Source organism: Halichoerus grypus, chromosome 6 (assembly GCF_964656455.1).
Source record: "Halichoerus grypus chromosome 6, mHalGry1.hap1.1, whole genome shotgun sequence".
Lineage (NCBI taxonomy): Eukaryota > Metazoa > Chordata > Mammalia > Carnivora > Phocidae > Halichoerus > Halichoerus grypus.
The window spans coordinates 5,828,674-5,848,407 of record NC_135717.1 but is presented as its reverse complement, the minus strand read 5'-3'; the positions used below and the strand labels follow the sequence as shown (position 1 = coordinate 5,848,407).

The 19,734-nt window shown below is 48.1% G+C and overlaps 1 protein-coding gene across 15 annotated transcripts in view; it reads right to left on the bottom strand.

The window, feature by feature from the left end:
• The window catches only part of TRRAP (transformation/transcription domain associated protein), a 111,773-nt gene that overhangs the window by 25,164 nt on the left and 66,875 nt on the right, over positions 1-19,734 (bottom strand). For 11 of the 15 annotated variants that reach the window (XM_078074328.1, XM_078074335.1, XM_078074336.1 and 8 more), the window contains 14 exons: positions 19,567-19,713; positions 18,657-18,856; positions 17,910-18,031; positions 17,396-17,609; positions 15,049-15,228; positions 12,794-12,940; positions 9,264-9,383; positions 8,760-9,047; positions 8,476-8,613; positions 7,722-7,834; positions 7,134-7,269; positions 4,227-4,418; positions 1,306-1,534; positions 433-698 (listed from right to left, as the gene is read on the bottom strand). In XM_078074328.1, the coding sequence (XP_077930454.1) occupies positions 433-698; positions 1,306-1,534; positions 4,227-4,418; positions 7,134-7,269; positions 7,722-7,834; positions 8,476-8,613; positions 8,760-9,047; positions 9,264-9,383; positions 12,794-12,940; positions 15,049-15,228; positions 17,396-17,609; positions 17,910-18,031; positions 18,657-18,856; positions 19,567-19,713 (2,492 nt within the window). The remainder of the gene's footprint in view (positions 1-432; positions 699-1,305; positions 1,535-4,226; positions 4,419-7,133; positions 7,270-7,721; positions 7,835-8,475; positions 8,614-8,759; positions 9,048-9,263; positions 9,384-12,793; positions 12,941-15,048; positions 15,229-17,395; positions 17,610-17,909; positions 18,032-18,656; positions 18,857-19,566; positions 19,714-19,734) is intronic. The other 4 variants (XM_036064852.2, XM_078074337.1, XM_036064862.2 and 1 more) reach the window with 1 other exon arrangement.

Below are 19,734 nucleotides of genomic sequence, written 5' to 3'. Positions count from 1 at the left end.
ACGGCTGACCTCACCTACCACGAACAGTTCTTAACTGACAAGCGTACTTAAACTGAATCACTAAATGCCACATTCAGTCCTGGATACCTTAAGGGTACTGCTTTTTCCAAAACTTTCTATGTCTAGTCCGTTTCATTGTTTTTATTACTATTCCTCTGAACATCATCGAAATCTACTCTACATCCTCATAATCCCAGTTTTTCATTTTCTTTCCTTAAATATGTCAACCAAAGACAGTGTAGAACAGAGATGGTAAAATGTACATCAAACACTCAAAGTGGTTTCCTTTCCCTTTCTGGTGGTGAAGGGACTGTTTCTGGGAAGTTCTGACCCTCCTTTCCCACTCTCTGCACCAGGAGTCTCCACGGGGCACCCGTGCCCTGCCGGACCTCCCAGAAGAGGCGCGGCCGCCGGCCCCCGTGGTCACTCTACCTGCATACATTCATTTTTCCCCATGACTCCTGCCAGCTGGAGGTAGCATTTGACTTGCTGCCGAATCTTCTGGAAGCAATCCACGATAGGCACCGTTGGAATAGTATGAATGCGACTTAGTATGTCCAGAGCTACGTTGACCAGTCCTTGTTTGCGGGCGATCTTCCCATACTGAATGATCGCCGACGCAGACGCGTGAACCCCAAGCATGGCGTTGTTTGAACTTGGGTCATGCTGAGAACTGTTTTCATAGGCAGTTACGATAGCTAGAGAGCAAAGAAAAGAGCTATCAGTCCATGCCAAACATCTCTCAAAGCGTTCCACAATAAGGCTGAAATAAAAAATGAAAAACACACACACATGGCTTATGAAAACAGGAAGCTCTGTGATAAACCCTCATTACTTTTCCTTGGGTTTTACACAAGGAAGGTACTTGATTCGAAAGTAAGAGGTAAAAAGCACGGACTACTGAGCTGAGCATTACCATCGTGGCTAACTAAATCAGGAATGTGGCTCTAACAGATGCCCGGCAGGTTGAGGGGATGAACAAAGAGGACCAGGAAAACCGGAGAAGGCTCCACGAGGCCACCTTCAAGCAGCTCCTCCTCGGGCAGCCCTTCACAACGAGCACCATACCCCGGAGCTCAGATCCCACCGGCCTGCGCCCCTAGCGCCCACTCTGTTCTAGCTGGAAGAGTGTTAACGGGTGGGGGGAAATCTCCCCATCCTTCCCTGCCTTCCCCTCTCCCCTTGCCAGACCAACCACCACACCTACCAACCCTGGCAGAAATTAGAACATCTGGTAAAAGAAAAAAAAAAAACACAACAAAACCAAGACATGAAACCAGAACAGTGGGGTGTCTGGAAAATTACATGATGAATGCATGCCGGACCAGGTAGGTTTACCCTGGTAATGATGCTGCCTCCACATGAAGACGCTGCTCCAGTGCGACAGGTCGTCAGACACGATGGGGAGCCTGTTCCTCCACGTCTTCACCACCGTCTTCATGTCGTGCAGGCTGTTGTTCCTGCCCAGGTTGGTGGGCTGTAAGCCGGCGTTGATTTGTGCAGCTTCCTGAAGTTCGATGATCTGCTGGGCTGCCTGAACAGGACCAGCACAAGGGATCCCACAGTGAGCGCCAGTGAGGAAAATAAACCAGAGTCCATCAGCAAACGGAGGACTATAAAGGTCTCCCAGCTCACTTCCCGAAGGAAGCACTCTCGCTTACACAGACGCCTCACTTCCACATTTCATTTACTCTTCACCCCAAACTCTGCTCTTGCAATCCCCTCACTTTTACAAGTTCAGCTCTGTGGCTACTGCGAAGTAGGGAGGGAGGACAGTGGTGCACGTAGCACACCTTGCGGAGAGCCCCCCAAACTCTCGCTCATTCCCTTTGCCACCACCTAAGTTGGGCTCTCCTACCAAGGGCTCAGATTAGAACAGCCTGGCCCGCCTGCCCTCAGGCTCTCCTTCCAGCAACACTCCAAGCCTGTGGCCACACTAAGCATCTCAAAACATGGTTCGGGCCATCCCTTTGGCTGGCACATAGGTTTTCCATCACGAACCTCATGAGCCTGTCTAGCTCACTACCTTTTATACCCCAGACGCATTGCTGGCTCCAAACGCCCTGGCCACGATCCTGAGCCCATCCAAGTTCCACCCGTGAGGTTCCACTCCCCTCCCGTGGGGATTCCTCCCTTCTCTAAATCCTGTGTTTCCTCTCTGTCCTACTGCACAGCACTGAATCACAGTCTCCCTTTGGTGTGAAATTTTGCTTCTTACAGCTCTCCTCTCTCCAGCTAGACGCTCCTCTGGGGCAGAATCTTTGTTTTGAACTTGTTAGAATCTCCTGAGCACATCACCTAGATTCAGTACTTGCTATCTTGTTGACTGATCTTTTTTTTTTTTTTAAAGATTTTATTTATTTATTTGACAGAGACACAGCCAGAGAGGGAACACAAGCAGGGGGAGTGGGGGAGGGAGAAGCAGGCTTCCCGTGGAGCAGGGAGCCCGATGCGGGGCTCGATCCGCTGGACCCTGGGATCATGACCTGAGCCTAAGGCAGACGCCCAACGACTGAGCCACCCAGGCGCCCCTCTTGTTGGTTGATCTTAACTGTAGATACTCCCTGCAAGGGCCTCTGCTTTCCATCTGCACCTTAAGTTCAGTTCGTTACCCTCAGTTTTCTGAAACCTCCCTCTCGCCAAAAGCCTACTGAAAGCACAGCAGTGTGGTATCTGTTTTATACCAGCTTTACTGAGATACAATTAAAACATCACCGAAATCGCTCTATAAAGTGTGCAATTCGGTAGTTTTTAATATGTTCCTAGAAATGTAGAACCCTCACTACCACCTACATATGGAACGCCTATCTCAATCCAAAAAGCGGCCCCGGATCCGTCAGCAGCCTCTCCCGTCCTCCCTCCCCCAGCGGGTGGCAACCACTGATCCGAGTTCTGTTTCTGTGCCTTTCCCCATCCCGGACACTCCTCAGAGATGGAATGATACAGCGTGTGGCCCTCTGTCTGGCTTCTCCACTCAGAGCGTCGCTAAGGTTCACCACACTGTGACAGGGCTCAGTACGCGTTCCTTTTTATTGCCGAACAACAGTCCGCTGCCTGGGTCCGCCACTTTTTATTTACTCATCAGCTGATGGTCATTTGGGCAGTTTCCACATTTTGGCCATTATGGCTATCGCTGTGGTGAACATGGGTGTGCAAGTGTGTGTGTGTCTGTGTGTAGGATCGAAACAGCCGTCATCTAGGAATCCTGTACTTAGTATTTTGAGGAACTGTCAGATTGTTTCCAGTCTATTTTACAATCCCACCAGCAATATACGTGGGTTCCAATTTTCCCCACATCCTTACCAATGCTCGTTATTGTTTTTATTCTACGAGTGTAGTGGGTGTGAGGTGGTATCTCACTGTGGTTTTGATCTGCATTTCTCTAATGACTAATGATGATGAGCAATTTTTCCCACGCTTATAAGCTCATTTGTGTATCTGCTTTGTAAATGAAGTTGATTTATCAAATTTGGGGAGTTTTCAGCCATTATTTTTCAAATATTCCTTTTGCCCCTTTTTCTGGCTCCATTCCTCTGGGACCCCAACTCTGAGTATGCTGGTACACTGAGTCTATCAAGTCTCTTATTATTTGCAGAACGAAACCACTGAAGTCTCTGCTCAGGTGGCTTAGGGGTCAACCAGTTAGCCAGAGATGTCCCTAAAGACCAGAACCACTAAGTTGCTCAGCCTTTGCTGAGGGCTATGTGCCTGCGGCCTGCATTCGACAGTTCTGCCTTAGCCTTCACTTCCTGCTTGTACGGAGCCTCAGGGTCAGGCAGAGGGGTGGGAAGAAGTACGTTCTGTGGAGAGAAGCAGCATGTGTGCGGGGCTGTGGGAGAGCCAAGCAAGTGAATGGTGGCCTGTGTGGCTGGAACGAGCTATCAGAAACTGTGCAGATGATCCAGCGACTACGAAGAGTCTCACAGGATGCACCGTGGCATCACACTGATGGGGGATAGCAGACGTTAAAGAAATGCCTGGAGCAAAAATGAGAATCATCAGAATCGCTCCTGAGATGTCATCTGTCATTTAAACCCCATGGAAGCTCCAAAAATGAGAACATTTTATTCCTCTGTATTTTGACTCTGGCCCTCCTTCCACTGAGGACAAGACAAGTGGAAGGATTTTCCTCCTTGCCGTGCAGCTCGGATTATGGACCTCAGCCTGGATGGGAGGTGCACTTCTGGGAGGGGCCCCCAGGACGGCGGGGTACGCGCCATGCCCACCTGGAGAAGAGGCGTGTGCACATGGGACACCACGTGGGGCAGCCGCCGCCACTCGCGGATGGCCAAACTGCTGGCCATTTCCACCAGGCGCTCGATGAAGCTGAGCTGCTGCTCCTCAGGGTGGCAGATGGCCAGGTATCCACGGTACATGTTGACTTTCCACGCCATCTCTTTGGGACAACTTACTTCCACCTGGTGGCGAAAGAACATTACATGGAAGCAACAGGCAAACTGCTCAGTACGAAGGGCCAAAAATGCAAGCCAATTTTTTTGTAGCCAATCATGCAAAGCGATAAACAAATTAAGCTATGAATAGATACTTATTTTCTTGGAGAAGACAAACATTTAGATTGCATTTTCTGGATACTCTCCTTTTCCGAATACTAGTGAATAGCCAGTCTCTATAGGTCCTTTGCCTTAAGTCATCAGCAGTTCCAGAAAGGAGGGAAACCAATCAACAATGATGTGACAAACCAGATTAATGATCACCCCTCGGCTACAAAGTCAGCCAGCAAATTTCCAAAGTATTAAATATATGTTCGTCTCCACTTTGATAAATATAATTTTGAATTGTTTCCAGTTCATACTGTTATCCTGGGAAATCGATCTAACTTGTTCCACATTATACAAGGAAGCAAAAGGCAACGATTCCGGTTGATAAGAATATGAAAGAACATTCATAAATTTGACTGTCATTCAAAGCTGCACTCTGTCACCTACTATAGAATTTTGCCCAGATTTCTCATGTTCTGGTTGTCAGCTCTCTCGTGAAGTACACTGAGCCTGGAACTGTCAGATTTCCTCTCCTCGGCTCTAACCCTGCCCCCACCGCCCCCACGTGGCTCAGAGCCACATAAAGGCTCCCTGTGCTCCCCCTTCTACCCTCAAAAGCTCTGTCTGCCACCACCCTCTAAAGGAAGCATCAGAACTGGTCTCATTTTATCAATCTTATACAGAGCATTTAAAAACATAAATGATAAAAATTAAGGTCTTTTCAAAAATAATCTCTTTGTGCATGAGAAGAAAGGATCTCTGTTGAAGGTATTTGACAGGACTTGCTGTAACAGGATCAACATAACATTCATTCTGAAACACCTTTGGGCAATAATAAAAATATACACATTTTAGTGCCAAAATATTATCTGTCTAAATGACAGAAGTATAAGGATGATGATGATGATGATGGTGCCATCCTGCATTTATGTAACTCTGGCTTGTTTTTTTGACATCTTACTTCTTTAAAGCACATTCACATTCATGGCCTCTCTTAGATCTCAATAAGCCAACGATGAAGAAATTTAGGAAGACAAACTTGTCAAAACATCTGCTTCCAACAGGATCCGCTAAAATCACACCAATCGCACATTTTCTGGGCTTAAACACTATTCAAGATAGGCTTTTGTCAATCACCACATCTATCCTCTGTAACACTGAGAACAAAGGAATCTCTTGTTTCCCACCCCCTGAAACAAGTTATCCCATCAATTAAATCAAACCTAGAAAACCATACTTCTGCAAGCAACCCTGAAATCATAATGCACAGGAACAAAAACAGAAGTAATTTGAGTGTTTTTTTTTTTCTTGAAATACCAGTAAATGAGTAAATAATTTTGGACTTCTACTTGGACCAAGACTATTTGAATTTACTAGACAACCCAGAATGCTTATTCGTATACTTTGAGCTTTTTTTCTAATTAGTAAGGGCCTTATAATTTTTAGGAAATTATTAAGGGTTTCTGAAAGAAGAAACTTATTTCTCAGACCTATGGACAGCATGGCGCTGCCCGTATCCAGCTAAGAGAAACCCCAGGAAGGGAGAAGAAAGGAAACAGCAGGGCGAACTATAAATATGTACTCAGCAGAACATCTATCAGAGCAAGGAAAGAACAATCCACTATAAATGTGTTTTGTCAAAAACAATACACATTTTACTGATACAAGGACTGGTTATCTCTGGACTAAAGTCCCTGCAACAGATGAGCAATTTCCAGATCCCAAGCCCAAAGTCAAGCCCTGGGCTGTCTCTGCCCTCTGTGGTTCACCATCTCAATTCTACAATCTTCCACAAGTTAGAAAGCGACATCAGTAACAACATAAACATGGTAGCCACGGGACAGGTTCATCGTTTCAAAGACAGCAGCTCTATAATCTCAGTGTGCTTTGCAGTCTCCGAATTACAAGAAGAGAGGAAAATCACTGGTGTGAGTGTCACGAAGCAGGGCTGGGTAGCAGGGCAGGTGAGAACAAGGTGGCAGAACTTCCTTCACCTCCAGCCCAACCACGAACACCACACGGAAAAGGTGGAGATGAGGAGCAGAAGCAGGGAAGGGGCCGAGGGAGAATACGAGCGAAGGGCCCAGATGCAGGGAACAACGAAGAGCAGCAAGAACGGCCGCATCCGAAGACCGTCTAAGGCCAAAGTAATAACGTGTCGTGGGGCTCAGGGGACACAGAGCTGCGCTGTCCCATACTGTGGCTTTCGGATCCCCCCAGTGGGAGGAAGGGAATGGGGCCTCTGTGCCCACTCTCCCGCTGAGCACTGAATTCTTCTGGATGCAGTTTAATAAAAAAAAACGTGGAGCTCAACCCAGTTCACGACTCAGCCTCACTGATCCTATGCTGCCCTCACTTCCACCACGAACATGCCCGGCGCAGGATTCACCCTCACCGCCCTCACCTCCAGCAGCCCTTCTGCACCAGACCTGCCACGAGGAACTAATGCTGCATCTGACTCCCAAACTGAATACATCTGGGAAAGGTGTTAGAGAACCAGAGATACTGCTCGCTTCCCAAGAGCTCTCTCTCATCTGCCAGAATGCCCTGCTTGTTCTAAGTGAAGAGAACTCTCTGGAGATCCACACAGTCTGAGCCCGGGACAGTCACCCGGAGGTGGGGGGGCGGTCTCACCTGCACCAATGCCTCCTTCATGGCAGTCCAGTTGGACACCCGCCACGCACACTCCAGGACCAGGTAAGGGTTGATGTGACCTTTGGACTGGCCATACTCCGTCAAGGCTTCCCACTGGTTCAACTCCTTAGAGCACCTGGAAGACCAGGGATTCAAGAGCAAAAGTTCAGTTACCAACACACTCACAGATTCAGAAAGGGCAAGGGATAGACTTTAAGTTGTTTATTGCGAAAAAATTCTTTCCCCCCACCGGGCAAGGGGTGGGTTCCCAAGGTGCCCCACTGCAGAGAGCCCCCTGCTCTCTGAAATAAAGTGTCCCCGTGGACACCGAGGGCCGCCCGCCACGCAGCAGAGAGCCCTAAGCACCAGAGCCAGTGGGAGGCAGAGATCATTTGTTGCTTCTCCAACGGATGCTTTTAATTACTCATGGGCTGAATGCTGTTCTGAGGTGGCTCTTTTCTTTATAAGGCCGTAAAAAAAGTAGCAAACTCCCCTTTTAAAAGCACTCATTACAAGAAAATTTCAAAGACCTTTTTTTTTAACCGGTTCCCTAACAGACTCCTGAATACATCAAGCACTGTGGCGTACCGAATCCAGTGGTCCTCCCACAGCTGGTACTCTGGGAAAATAGCAGGGGACGCGTTACTCCTCTCATGCTCCTTCTTGGCTTTGTCCATTGCCTTTTCGTAAGATTCTTGTGCCTGAAGAAGTCAATAATGCTCTCGATTATTTAGGGCAAGCTGGATCTCAGGCCTGGGGGTGCCCTACGCTCTTCTCTAGATCACTGGCCCGAGGCTCTGCACACACAGGGAACAGAGGTGGCACGTCATTCCCCCCCCACCCGCCCCGCACAGAATGGACAGAGTGGAGACTGCCTAGCCCTGGGATGCATCTCTCCATCCTTCAGTGAGGACAGCAGAGGCCACAGCTTGGGCCTGTGCTTCTAGAGTTTCTGTGGCTCAGTGGCCTACACTGAGGGGCTGAGGACCGTTTCCTGGGACAGGGGCCACACTTCAGTGAAAGGACAAACATGAGAATTACAGTTTAAACACTAACTATAATCTATCTGCCATTTCCAACAGGACCACTGACTGCAGATAAAAAGCATCCACATTAGCAACTAACGGTAAAGGCCTTAGGACTGAGTTTCAGAAATGTTCGTGTCACATGTGTAGGTTTCTCTTAAACGGAGACTTCAATCAAAGGCCCTTTCTATGTAGAATAAACGCTTGAAATAAACCAGTGAACTAATTTAACATGAACTTTGACTTGAGATCATTAGAAATGACCTCTCTTCAGCCATGCGGCCCGGCCATGTCACTGGACACAGGACGCTGGCTACCTGCTCGAAGAATCCATGCTGTTCGTAAGCAATGGCCGTCGCCGTCTCTGAATACTTGCAACGCTTCTGCCACAAACCAGCCCACATGTCTTCTTCTTGTAACAAAGAGTACAGTTCAGCCAGGGAATCCAGTATCTCCTGAAAACAGAGCGTGGTTTCTTGAATGCTCGTGACAATAAGGCAACTTCACCGAGCGGTCATTTAAAATCACTGGGGAGAGGTTTACTGAAACGGGGAGGTCACTGGCAAAGGCGACGGGACCTGGAAGATGAGGGAGGCCTCACCTGTTGAGGTGGAGTTATGCTCTCCTGCTCATAAAATTCCGTCGTTTGCTTCGGCTTAATCTGCAAGCTCAGACCTTTCTCAAAAGCCTGGTGCTCCAGCATTAACGTGGAGCGGAACCAAAGGTTGTGCGTCTTCCCCAAGTACTTGAGCACGCAGGGTCGGATGGGAATCGGGGGGACGCACTGGGACATGGCCTCCACGAAGCAGTTGAGCGCGCTGGGCTGACAGTCCCGCTGCACCTGGTGGCTGCCGCTGCACAAGAACGGGCTGATCTCACCAGCCAGCGCCTGAAACCCAAGAGCGCGCCACGTCAGGTCCCCACTCAAAAATCAGCACGGCCTCACTCTCACGCAGCCTCTGACAGTATTTCGGAAGAATTCACTCTTAGACAACGGTGAGCAGTTCCCTCATCCTGTGACACTAACAAGATGGTTTTCTTTCACAGATCTTTATCAACACCTAAAACTACGTTTTCCAAGACTGGCTTTAAAACATATACTCACGTGCTGCTGTCTGTCAGACAGAATTTTCCACAATCTGGGAAAAAGCTGGACCCATGTCTTCTCCGCCAGCGTTGTGGAAATGTGACACAGCTGGACAAAGGCGCTGAGCAGGGCTCCCGTCTACAGAAAGAAGAGAGATTCATGGAGCCACGTGGGACGCTCCGGTCTTGTGCTTCATCACATGCTCCTCCACTTTCAAACTTTCGAAGACAGAGCCAAGTGTCAGGTCAGAGCAAAAACACAGATTCTGAGCGTCAGGAACCCACGGGCATGCCTGCATTTTTTAACTCTCAAGGGCATTTTCTAACCACGTCTGAGAGGTAGGAACGTGACGCTGATGCGGACGTGTGAACGAGGGGCACAAAGATGCCATCAAAACCGAGGCCGCTGGAAACGTGAAAGAGAAAAGAGGAGCAGCACGCGCACAGGAGGTAAGTTACTGGCCAAAAAGTACAATTCTGAAGAACAAATCAAGAACTGAGAATTCATTGTCTTGGCAGCTGACGGCGGGGGAGAGGCGGACAGGGAGGGGCCTGGCTGGAACAGGACGCCCTGCGAAAGGGGCCAGGGTCGGAAACAAAGGGCCCCAAAAGTGAACCAAATCCACAGATGCCTCTGTCCACAGCTTTGCTGTTTTTGGAAGTCTGAATTAGCTGCCAAGATTCCTTATGAACAGGCAGGTTTCTAGCCGGCTTGAAGCCACCAGGCCAATGGGGCCCATGTCCCCACGGAGACGGAGCTTCAGCGATGGATGAGCCACGATTATGCTTTCCTTTCTCCAACCGCAAACCCAGGAGAGGAAGTCACCCTCTCGTCCATGTCTACCGAAAATGCAGAAAGCAAAGATATAAATATTTCAAGGAAAATGGGGGAAACACTTAAGTGAAGGATGCTCCCGGATGGCACTTAGGCTGCCCTGTGACCCTGGATGACCTGACATGGCTGCTCCGTCCTCCCCGGCCAGTGTGTCAGCGGTCTCCCGGCCCCGGGTCATTTAGCAGAGGCCAAAGCACTGCTGGGCCACACGCGATCACAGACCTGCTGATAAAAATGCTCATCTCGAGCTCAGGTGGAGGATTCTACAGGTCCCTGGCTCGTTCTCATTCACACATGAGCACAGGGAGATGTGAAGAAGGGCTGTGGATGCTGTGTGGCCCTGGAGCGCCAGGGACACAGCGAGGGGACACTGGCTTCAAGAGATCTCCCACAGACAGTAAGACGGTCAATTCTGGGACAAGATGCCCACAGCAGAGACAAGAGCAGGCGTGCCTGGTTTCGTGAAGGACCTGTTCAGACACCCCCCCAGTCCCTCTAGACTTAGAAACAAATAGTCTGGAGGCACCCACTTCACAGGCAGAGGAGCTTCGGGAATGAAAATGTCAGGGTCGAACTGACCTATAAATGCAGGGACTTTAACCCTACTTTGCTCTATAAAAAATAGCTTCCATAAACACATGATACGGTAACAGGAACACTCTTGCCATTTGCAATGATGTGGATGGAACTCGAGGGTATTATGCTCAGTGAAAAAGTCAATCAGAGAAAGACAATTATCATTATATGATCTCATTCATATGTGGAATTTAAGAAACAAAACAGAGGGTCACAGGGGAAGAGAGGAAAAAATAAAACAAGACGAAACCAGAGAGGGAGACAAACCATTAAGAGACTCTTCTTACCAGAGAAGGAGACAAACCATTAAGAGACTCTTAATCAAAGGGAACAAACTGAGGAGTGTTGGAGGGGAGGGGGGGAGGGATGGGGTCACTGGGTGATGGACAGTAAGGAGGGCACGTGATGTAATGAGCACTGGGTGTTATGTAAGACTGATGAATCACTGACCCCTACCTCTGAAACCAATACTACACTGTACGTTAATTAATTGAATTTAAATAAAAAAATGTTTAAATGGGGTTGGACCATCAAGAAAAAAAAAATATATGTATATATATATACACACATATATGAACCACTCCCTCTAACTCCCTAAGCCTCCTGGCTGCTTTACTGTTCTCCAGAGCACTCACCACCTAACACATACATACTGATTTTACTGCTTTCCGTTTATTGCTTGCCCCCACTAGAACACAAGCCCCATGAGGGCTGGCTACTCTTGTCTGTTTCATTCAGTTACCTAGCACTGCTAAAATGTACTCTGATCTTCCACAACGAGCTGATCATCAAACTTATGCCAAGGGAACCAGTAAGTCAGTATCTACATGGTGACTTATCCTGATGACTGTTAGCCATGAAAGGCCTTTAGGTTTGGGGGCACTGATCCACCACGCCACCCTCTGGCAGTGATGACCGGAAGGACAGGGGCCTAGTAAGGTCTTCAGTCTGTGAACTAGAGAACCTTACATCTACATGTAAGAATGCTCTGCTTCCTGTTCCGTGCACCAGAAGACCAAATGTTTTATGTTTCTCCACACATTAACTGCCACAACTATCACTCAGATAAAAGTTCAAAGATTGGGGCGCCTGGGTGGCTCAGTCGTTAAGCGTCTGCCTTCAGCTCAGGTCATGATCCCAGGGTCCTGGGATCAAGCCCCGCATCGGGCTCCCTGCTCCGCGGGAAGCCTGCTTCTCCCTCTCGCACTCCCCCTGCTTGTGTTCCCTCTCTCGCTGTGTCTCTCTCTGTCAGATAAGTAAATAAAATCTTAAAAAAAAAAAGTTCAAAAGTTGACTTAATGCACAAATTCGGGATAGGTCACTAGAGAAGTTTAAATGCAGAAACTCTGTGATAACTAGTTTCTAATTTTTTTCACCTAGCTCATGGTATGAACAGAATCATCACTGTTTCTTTGTAATAAACCTCAAAAGCAACTTGGTATATGGAGCCTTAACTTTTTTTTTTTTTTTAAAGATTTTATTTATTTGAGAGAGAGAGTATGAGTAGGGAGGAAGGGAGAGGGAGAAGCAGACTCCCTGCTGAGCAGGGAGCCTGACAGGGGACTCAATCCCAGGACCCCAGGATCATGACCTGAGCCGAAGGCAGACGCTTAACCACTGAGCCACCCAGGCACCCCTGGATTTTCTTAGTCTTTAACTAAAAATGATTGTACCTATAATTAACCTGAGAGTTTGTGGAAGCGAGAGTTTCTAGCTGGCTATATCTCAAAATAGATGCATTTGGAGGACCTCTCCCTGAAAAGTGAGGTGGACTTTGTTTACCATGTGAACCTATTCTCATTTTCTCCTTTTTTACTGCATTTGAAAAATAATCCAGCCAAGTCTCATCATATATTTGGTAAACCATTTTACCATTTCTTTCAAGAGATAGCAGTGGAAAAATTAACTTCTTTTTCTTATTTTCTCCCGTAAGATACTGTAAATCCTTTCTCAAATCTTTGCACAGAATATCCACTTCAGAGTCTCACAGAACTATGATGGTGTCGATTGAGAAAGGAAAGAAAGTTAACTGTAATTTGCAGAAGACGACCTCACACTGCTGTGGAGTAGTCCTGCCTGAGGAGTCAACATATTCAGGGGAAAGAAGAACCACCATCCCTCCGAACCCGCACACAGACCTTCACTTCCCGGAGAGTATCAAGGAATTTGTCGTGTCTGTTGGTTAACATGTGCAGCTGGTTCCCAATGTCCTTCTCAGAAAGCTCTTTGGTTTTGGGTGTGCTGGTCTGGTCTCCAGGAGCCAGCTCAATATCGATCTCTACATCCTGCAAAACAAAACACAAATAGGTAAAACCAAAAGGTCAAATGGTTACAGAAAATCCAACAAACACAACTCTTACAAACTTCTTGTTATGTTTTTGCAAGTAAACTTTTGGTCAGTTTCCTTGAAGTTCATTATTATTTAAACACTCTTGAGTTCTAGAATAAACAACAAGCAGATTAACTTGACCAGACCTCTCTTTAAGTGACACTATGGAAAAGAAAAAAAAAAAAAGCAACACTACGAAAAGGTCACTGTTTTGCTCTCCTATTTGGATTGTGGAAAGCAAAATCAAAGTACAAACTTTAAACAGCAAAAATAATAAAGATTATAAGGGATAATAAGGAATTACAGCCTGTCATTCCGCAAAGTGCAAGAGAGCTGTCTAGCTGCCTTGCTCATTCAGATTAAGAATATTGTCAGGGCCACTGCGCAGAACCTGTTGGACAACGTTTTACAGGACTCATTCCCAGAAAGGAATAAACCTTATTTCTGTCTGAAGCTTCTGAGAAGTCACAGCCAAAATCTAATCATCAAACCAGCCTCTGAGTCAAGTTACCGACCATTTGGTATGTGCCCATGAAAAAGCGGGAAGAATCACTTCAAAGTTGGTAATTTAGTTCACACAGAATTACAGAAGGAAAAGATCATATCACTACATGATCTAGTGTTCAGCAACGGAGAAGAAAATTTTAAATTCTCATTTGTTAATGAAATGAATAGATACCCCACACATAGGAGGGATCAAACTATCCCTTTTACAGCAAAGAGTGCGCTCCTCCTTCAATACCGGCTGCTCTGCTTTTTAAGATTTTATGTCTTTTAGACAAAGTGTGCATGCCCGCACGAGTGGGGGGGGTTTACAAAGGGGGGGGGGGACGGGCCTCCCTGCTGAGTGCCGGGGCCGGATGCTGGGCCTGATGCGGGCCAGTCTTTCGACCCTGAGGATCATGACCTGAGCGGAGACCTGAGCCGAAACCAAGAGTCGGATGCTTGACCAGCTGAGCCCCAGCTGCCCCTGGGCAGCTGCTTCTAAAACCCAACACTCCAGGGAGAGACTGAGCTTCTAAGAGCCAACAAACCAAAGGAGACACAGTTTAAAGATCTATGCCTGGAGCAGTGGCAGCCGCTCCTCTCGGAGTGCTAAGGGCCATCAAGATGAGGTATCAGTCCTGGTGGCCAGTTCTTGGCTCTAGGGCTGCCCCTGCCAGGACGAAGCGGAGATTCGGGAGGTGCACAGCAGGCTGCTGGTGGGCACTCCTCCTCAGAGTAGTGCTGTCTACTACAACACGGGCTACCTAGCACTTGGAGAGAAAAATCACCAACACTAGAATATCCTATACTAAGCAGCACTAGCTCATGATAAAGTGATTTATCTCAAAATTAAACGGCAATATGAGATGCTTATCAATTCAACCTAAGTGTCCATCAACAGGTAAATGGATAATGAAGATGTGGTGTGCATATATACAATGGAGTATTATTCAGCCATTAAAAAAAAAATGAAATCTTGCCATTTGCAACAACGTGGATGGATCTTGAAGGCATTTTGCTAAGTGAAATAAGTCAGACAGACAAAGACAAATACCATATGATCTCACTCATACAAAAATCTCATAGAGAACAGACTGGTGCTTGCCAGAGGCAAGGAGATCAGGAATGAGCAAAACGAGTACAGACTTCCAGTTATAAAATAAGTAAGTCCTGGGGACGTCACGTACAGCATGGTGACTACACTTAATAACGCCGCACTGCACGTTTGAAAATTGCTAAGAGAGTAAATGGTAAAAGTTCTCATTATAAAAAAAACTTCTGTAACTGTGTGGTGACAGATGTTAACTAGACTTATCATGGTGACTGTTCAGTAATATATACAAACAAATATTGAATCATTATGTTGGACACCTGAATTTAACGTAATTTATATCAACTGTACCTCGATAAAAAAGAAAGAAAAAGCTAACTGAATGCAGATACCACATTCAGAACTTTGAGGTAGAGACAGGTTTTTTTTTCTTGCCTTCCCACCTCCCCCAAATCGAAGGCTGATATAAAATCCGCCAACAGAAACAGGAATTCTGCTGAAGACGAGACAACCATCTGGAGCATTACCTCCTCTTTGGACTCGCTGTTCTCTCGCTCCCGAGGCTCCTGCTTGACATGTGTGACCATAGCGAAGGCCGCTCGGTCGTGGCTGTCGGCCAGGTTGATGACGTTGGTGATGGACGGGAGCATCGCTCCCTGGCAGCTGGTACCAATGGGAGTGCTCTTCTCACACACCGCCAGGAGCAGCTGAAGAGGGTTTATAGAGAAAAAGACGACAAACCTAGGACATTCGCCTGGCATGTGGGGTGCAGGGACTCTCGGTGAAGACCTAGTCCTCTCGACTGGAGCACACATGCTGAGGACTCCTGAGCCCACAGCTCGGCTGTATGCTTCTCCCTAGCTTAGACAGAGCCTGAACCTCCCTTCCAGACACCCCTCACTCAGGATCTCAGATTCCGTGTCTAAGCGTAAGCTCAGGATCTTTCTCGCCTACCAGTCGGGCTTCCGCCTGCCATCAACTCCTGCCTGGACTAAGTTCCTAACTCATCGACTTTCTCTTCTCAAACCTGTCTCCTCACACACAGACGACCTGAGTGCTCTTCTCCCTGTGTCCCCCCAGTGGCTTCCCACGGCCCCGAGGGGACAGTGCAAGCTCCTCAGCGGGGCTCACGAGCTCTTCCGCAACGTAACACTCCCCACCCACAGCCAGCACTCCCGTGACTCTTCCCCACATCCCAATATGCTTCGCCCCCTGGCCTCTGCCCCTAGGCCTGGCTGCCACTCAACTAAAGCACTCGTGCATTTTTGGGGCAGATATTTACTGAGCACCCACTTGGTGCTGTGTGAGGCCCTGGATTCATTTGTCAACTTCACAGGCAGGCGCCCCTGCCCTGGTAGAGCTGAAGCGTCAGAGGGAAGGACAAGACCAACATCAACACACACAGAGTAAAAAATAAAATAAGCAAACAAACCCCCAAACCAAACCAAACCAAACCAAGAAGACACATACTCACTGTGGTAACACAGCCAGGAGATGGACAGAATAAAGGGTGCCCTGTGATAGCCTGGGTGTCAGGAACGTGGCGTGTCTGGGAACACGAGAGGCCAGCGGGGCGGGAGACTAAGGAGGGAGGGAGGCCAGCAGAGGGCTGGACGGAGGGGCAAGGGTCTGGTCACCTGGGGTCCAGAAAGACTGTATCCTGCGAGTTGGGAGTTTGTGCCGAGTACAAAGGCAAGGAGGGACATGATCCGCTTTATTAAGGACAATTTTGCCACAATAGCAAGACTGTGGTGGGTAGGAGGGAAAGTGATGACACTGGGCCAACTGCTCCCATCACCCTTGTGAGCAATGATGGTGGCCACACAAAGGAGGAGGAAGAAAAAAGAGTGAGAAGCAGGTGGCCCTGAACTGGTAACACGCAGTGACAGACCAGACACGCAGGACAAATGAGGGAAGGAAGGCACATCTCCAGCTGGTGCCCTCCAACCTGTCCTTCCTCCATCTGCTCCAGCGTGCCTACCGTGGTCAAGGTCGTTTCCATCTCTGTGTCTCTACGACCTGACCCAGGGCCTGGCACGTAACAGCAACCGACAGGTCCCTTGAACCAAAGATGAATCAATCAGGAACTGCCCACCGTGTGGCCATTCGCCAAGCTCCCAATACGTGCTGTACAGAGCGCTATGAAATGCTCACGCGGCACCAACATGAACACGTCAGCAAGCTCTCCCTGACGCGCCCGGAGAGAACTTCACAACCGTCGGTCTCACCGGACCAAGTAACGTGGTAGGTCACCTGCTGGCTCCACCCGTTCCGCACCAGCAGACCAGGATCTCCCGCCAGCATCGCTAACCCACGGGAAACCAGGCTGCCTGGTGCAGCAAGTAGGTAACTAAGCCAACGAAGGATCGTGGATTTCAATAACAAATGAACAAGAAACCAGAAGTCTCACTACCATCCTGTCAGCAACATCACGAACATCTGACCAGGCACTGAAACAGTCTGACGGGTTTACACAGGCCCTTGTCACCGGCACCCCGACTCCTCATACTGAGGGCTCCAGGTCCGTGGCTCGGTCAGGCTGCTCTGGCCTGGCTGCCCTATCTTCCGGCTCTAAGAACGACAGGACCCCACAATTACAGTACATTACATCCCTAAGGGCACGTAGACAGAATTTACAATTTTTATATTTGAGGAAAAATGAATCTTTTAGCTATAAGCTAAGAAACGCTATTCAACTTTCTAAGAGCTTAAAATCACCCCTAAAAAACTCCTTGAGCTGAAAACACAACTTTAAGTGTTTTTTCTTCCCAGAAGAGATTAGAGCAGGTTAGGGTGGAGGCTTCCAATCCCTCCCAGACAGTGCTAACACCCCCTGGTTTCGGCATCACAGACGCTGAGCCGAGCCCGTCCTACCTCAATGCACTGCTTAATCCAGAAGTGGTTCCCCATGGCTTCCCAATTCTGGGAACACGTCACATAAAGCAGGCGTTCGTAGACCCGACGTTTCATAGAGTTGTCAAAAACCTCGAAGAACTTTGCCCTGATGAGAGGCTGGGCACAGCGCAGCCCAGAGAGAAAGGCCGGCTCGAGTTTTGCAGTCAGCTCGCTGCCCGACAGCGTCTCATCCCTGAAACGGAAGGAGTAACACGGGTTGGAAGAGCCGCAGCAGAGGCAGCCTCTGCGAGCCGCAAGCAGGGGCCAACGTTCCGGAATGCCAGGACGAAAGCCACGGGTATACACGAGTCCCCTGGGCTGATGCAGCATTTGAGCAAAAGGTGTGTTAACGATGCCAAAATATGTTACGGCACTTAGTGTTTATATGGACAGTCAAGCTTTAGCTATTGTGAAAGATTAAATGTTACATCGGTTACTCCAAGGACACACTGGGAACACATACGTGCAGTATCTGGCTGATCGCTGTTGTTACCTGTAGACATAGTTCACGAGGTCTAAAAACTGGGCGTTTAATTCGAGGTCTTCCGGAAAGCGCTTTTCTATGTAGGCCATCATTTTCACGAGCAAAATGGACTTCTCCCGGAGTGTAGGCATCTGTATGAATTGGGGTGTTTTTTTGTTTTTTTTTTTAAAAGAAAAGGTCAATTATTTCTATTTGAAAAAAGACACATTCAAAAGTATTCCAACCATCTGTCCTATTACCTTTTAAGCTCCTACAACTTTGTCAGTAAAAATAAGATAAGATCATTTCTAAACACAAAGATCCTGGCTCTATCTGCAAATACTTAAAATCAAGACAGCTGCTGATCCAATTTTCCTACGGGCTGCAGCTCACTTTGAAGAGAAAGCAACTAAATTATACAACAAATCAGAAGTTTGCAAGCATCTTATTAAATTAATTCTATTATAGTCCCTCACTATTAATTTTGGGGGCTTACCTTTACCACTACAAAGACTAAGAAGTAAGGTTCATTTAACATTTTAATACAAGTAAAACCACATTCAGAGGAGTGACCACTCATTTCAAGCTTCTAATTAAAATCTGCTAAGCACAGTGAGAAAAATTCATCTCGAGGAAAGATACCGTCAGTGCCAACACAGGGGAGAAAACGTTTTGCGGGAGAATTTTCAGAAGAGCTGAGAAAACCGTGCTTGAACTTTCATACACACACACGGAGGCGGGGGGCCTGGCTGGGGCACAGCCCCTCTGGCTGCTCACCTGATTGGCTGCCATCGGGGAATTGTTTTTAACCCACTCTTCCACGATTTTCACCACAGCCCGTAGGATCTTGGCATCTGGTGATTTCTCAATGAGGGAGGTCAGGATGGCCTGAATGAAGTTCTTCCTCATCTCCATGCTCATGACGGCTAGGCGCGTCTTCACCAGCTCCAGACTCAGCATCACCAGCTCACCGGTTCCTGCTCACGCAGAGAAAGACGACGCACCCCAACAATCACATGTGCGTCCACGGGCCACCACTCTGTATTATGTGGCACGTCGGAGTCTGCCCATCACCCCTCCCCCCCAATATTTTCTCCAGTGAGAGCTCTGGGATTTGAGGTGCTGCTTCACCACTTCCCTGCTACTCCGCCCTGTGAGGGTGGCCTCCTAAGAGCCTCCACACGGGCGAGGGGACGATGGAACGGATGAGCAGCTCGGGGAACCCAGACACAGCCAGTCCTGAAGCCGCATTCACAGCACTTCTGTTCCGAGTTGCCTCGAAGAGCGGTGCCAAGCCTAGCTCCCGCCCACACCGACGTATCACTCAGGTTCCTGGGGCCCACTGCTCAGGCCTGGAACCCGCAACTTAATTCTTCATCAGGCATGACAGCTCTGGTTATGCAATGTGTTTTAACCATTCATTAGACAGCCCTCGTTTAGTGGTGAATGTTCCACATCAATGTGCAACCACTTAAAAATTTCTTCATCCTCATAGTCACAAATTTGGAAGGTAATTCGTTTTAAAAACGAGTCTCACTTTGGTTTTAAATGAAATGCTCAGAACCTCTCTGTTGAGAGCACACAGACAAGGGACTGCATAAAAACAACAGGAATTCACGTTCGGTTCAGAATTCAACTGAGGTGTTACACAAAGTCTGAGAAAACCCACGGGGACCATGGCTGTCACCTGAGGTCGCTTCCGTGCTGCCCGATGCTGCCTGTGGGTTCAGGTGCTCGCGGACCATTTTCTGCAGGGAGCGCATGAAGACTGAGATCAGCCTGTCTATGTAGCTCGGGTTGTTGCTGCAAGCGGACTTGAGGATCATAAGGGTCCCTGAAAGGCAGAAATTTGCTG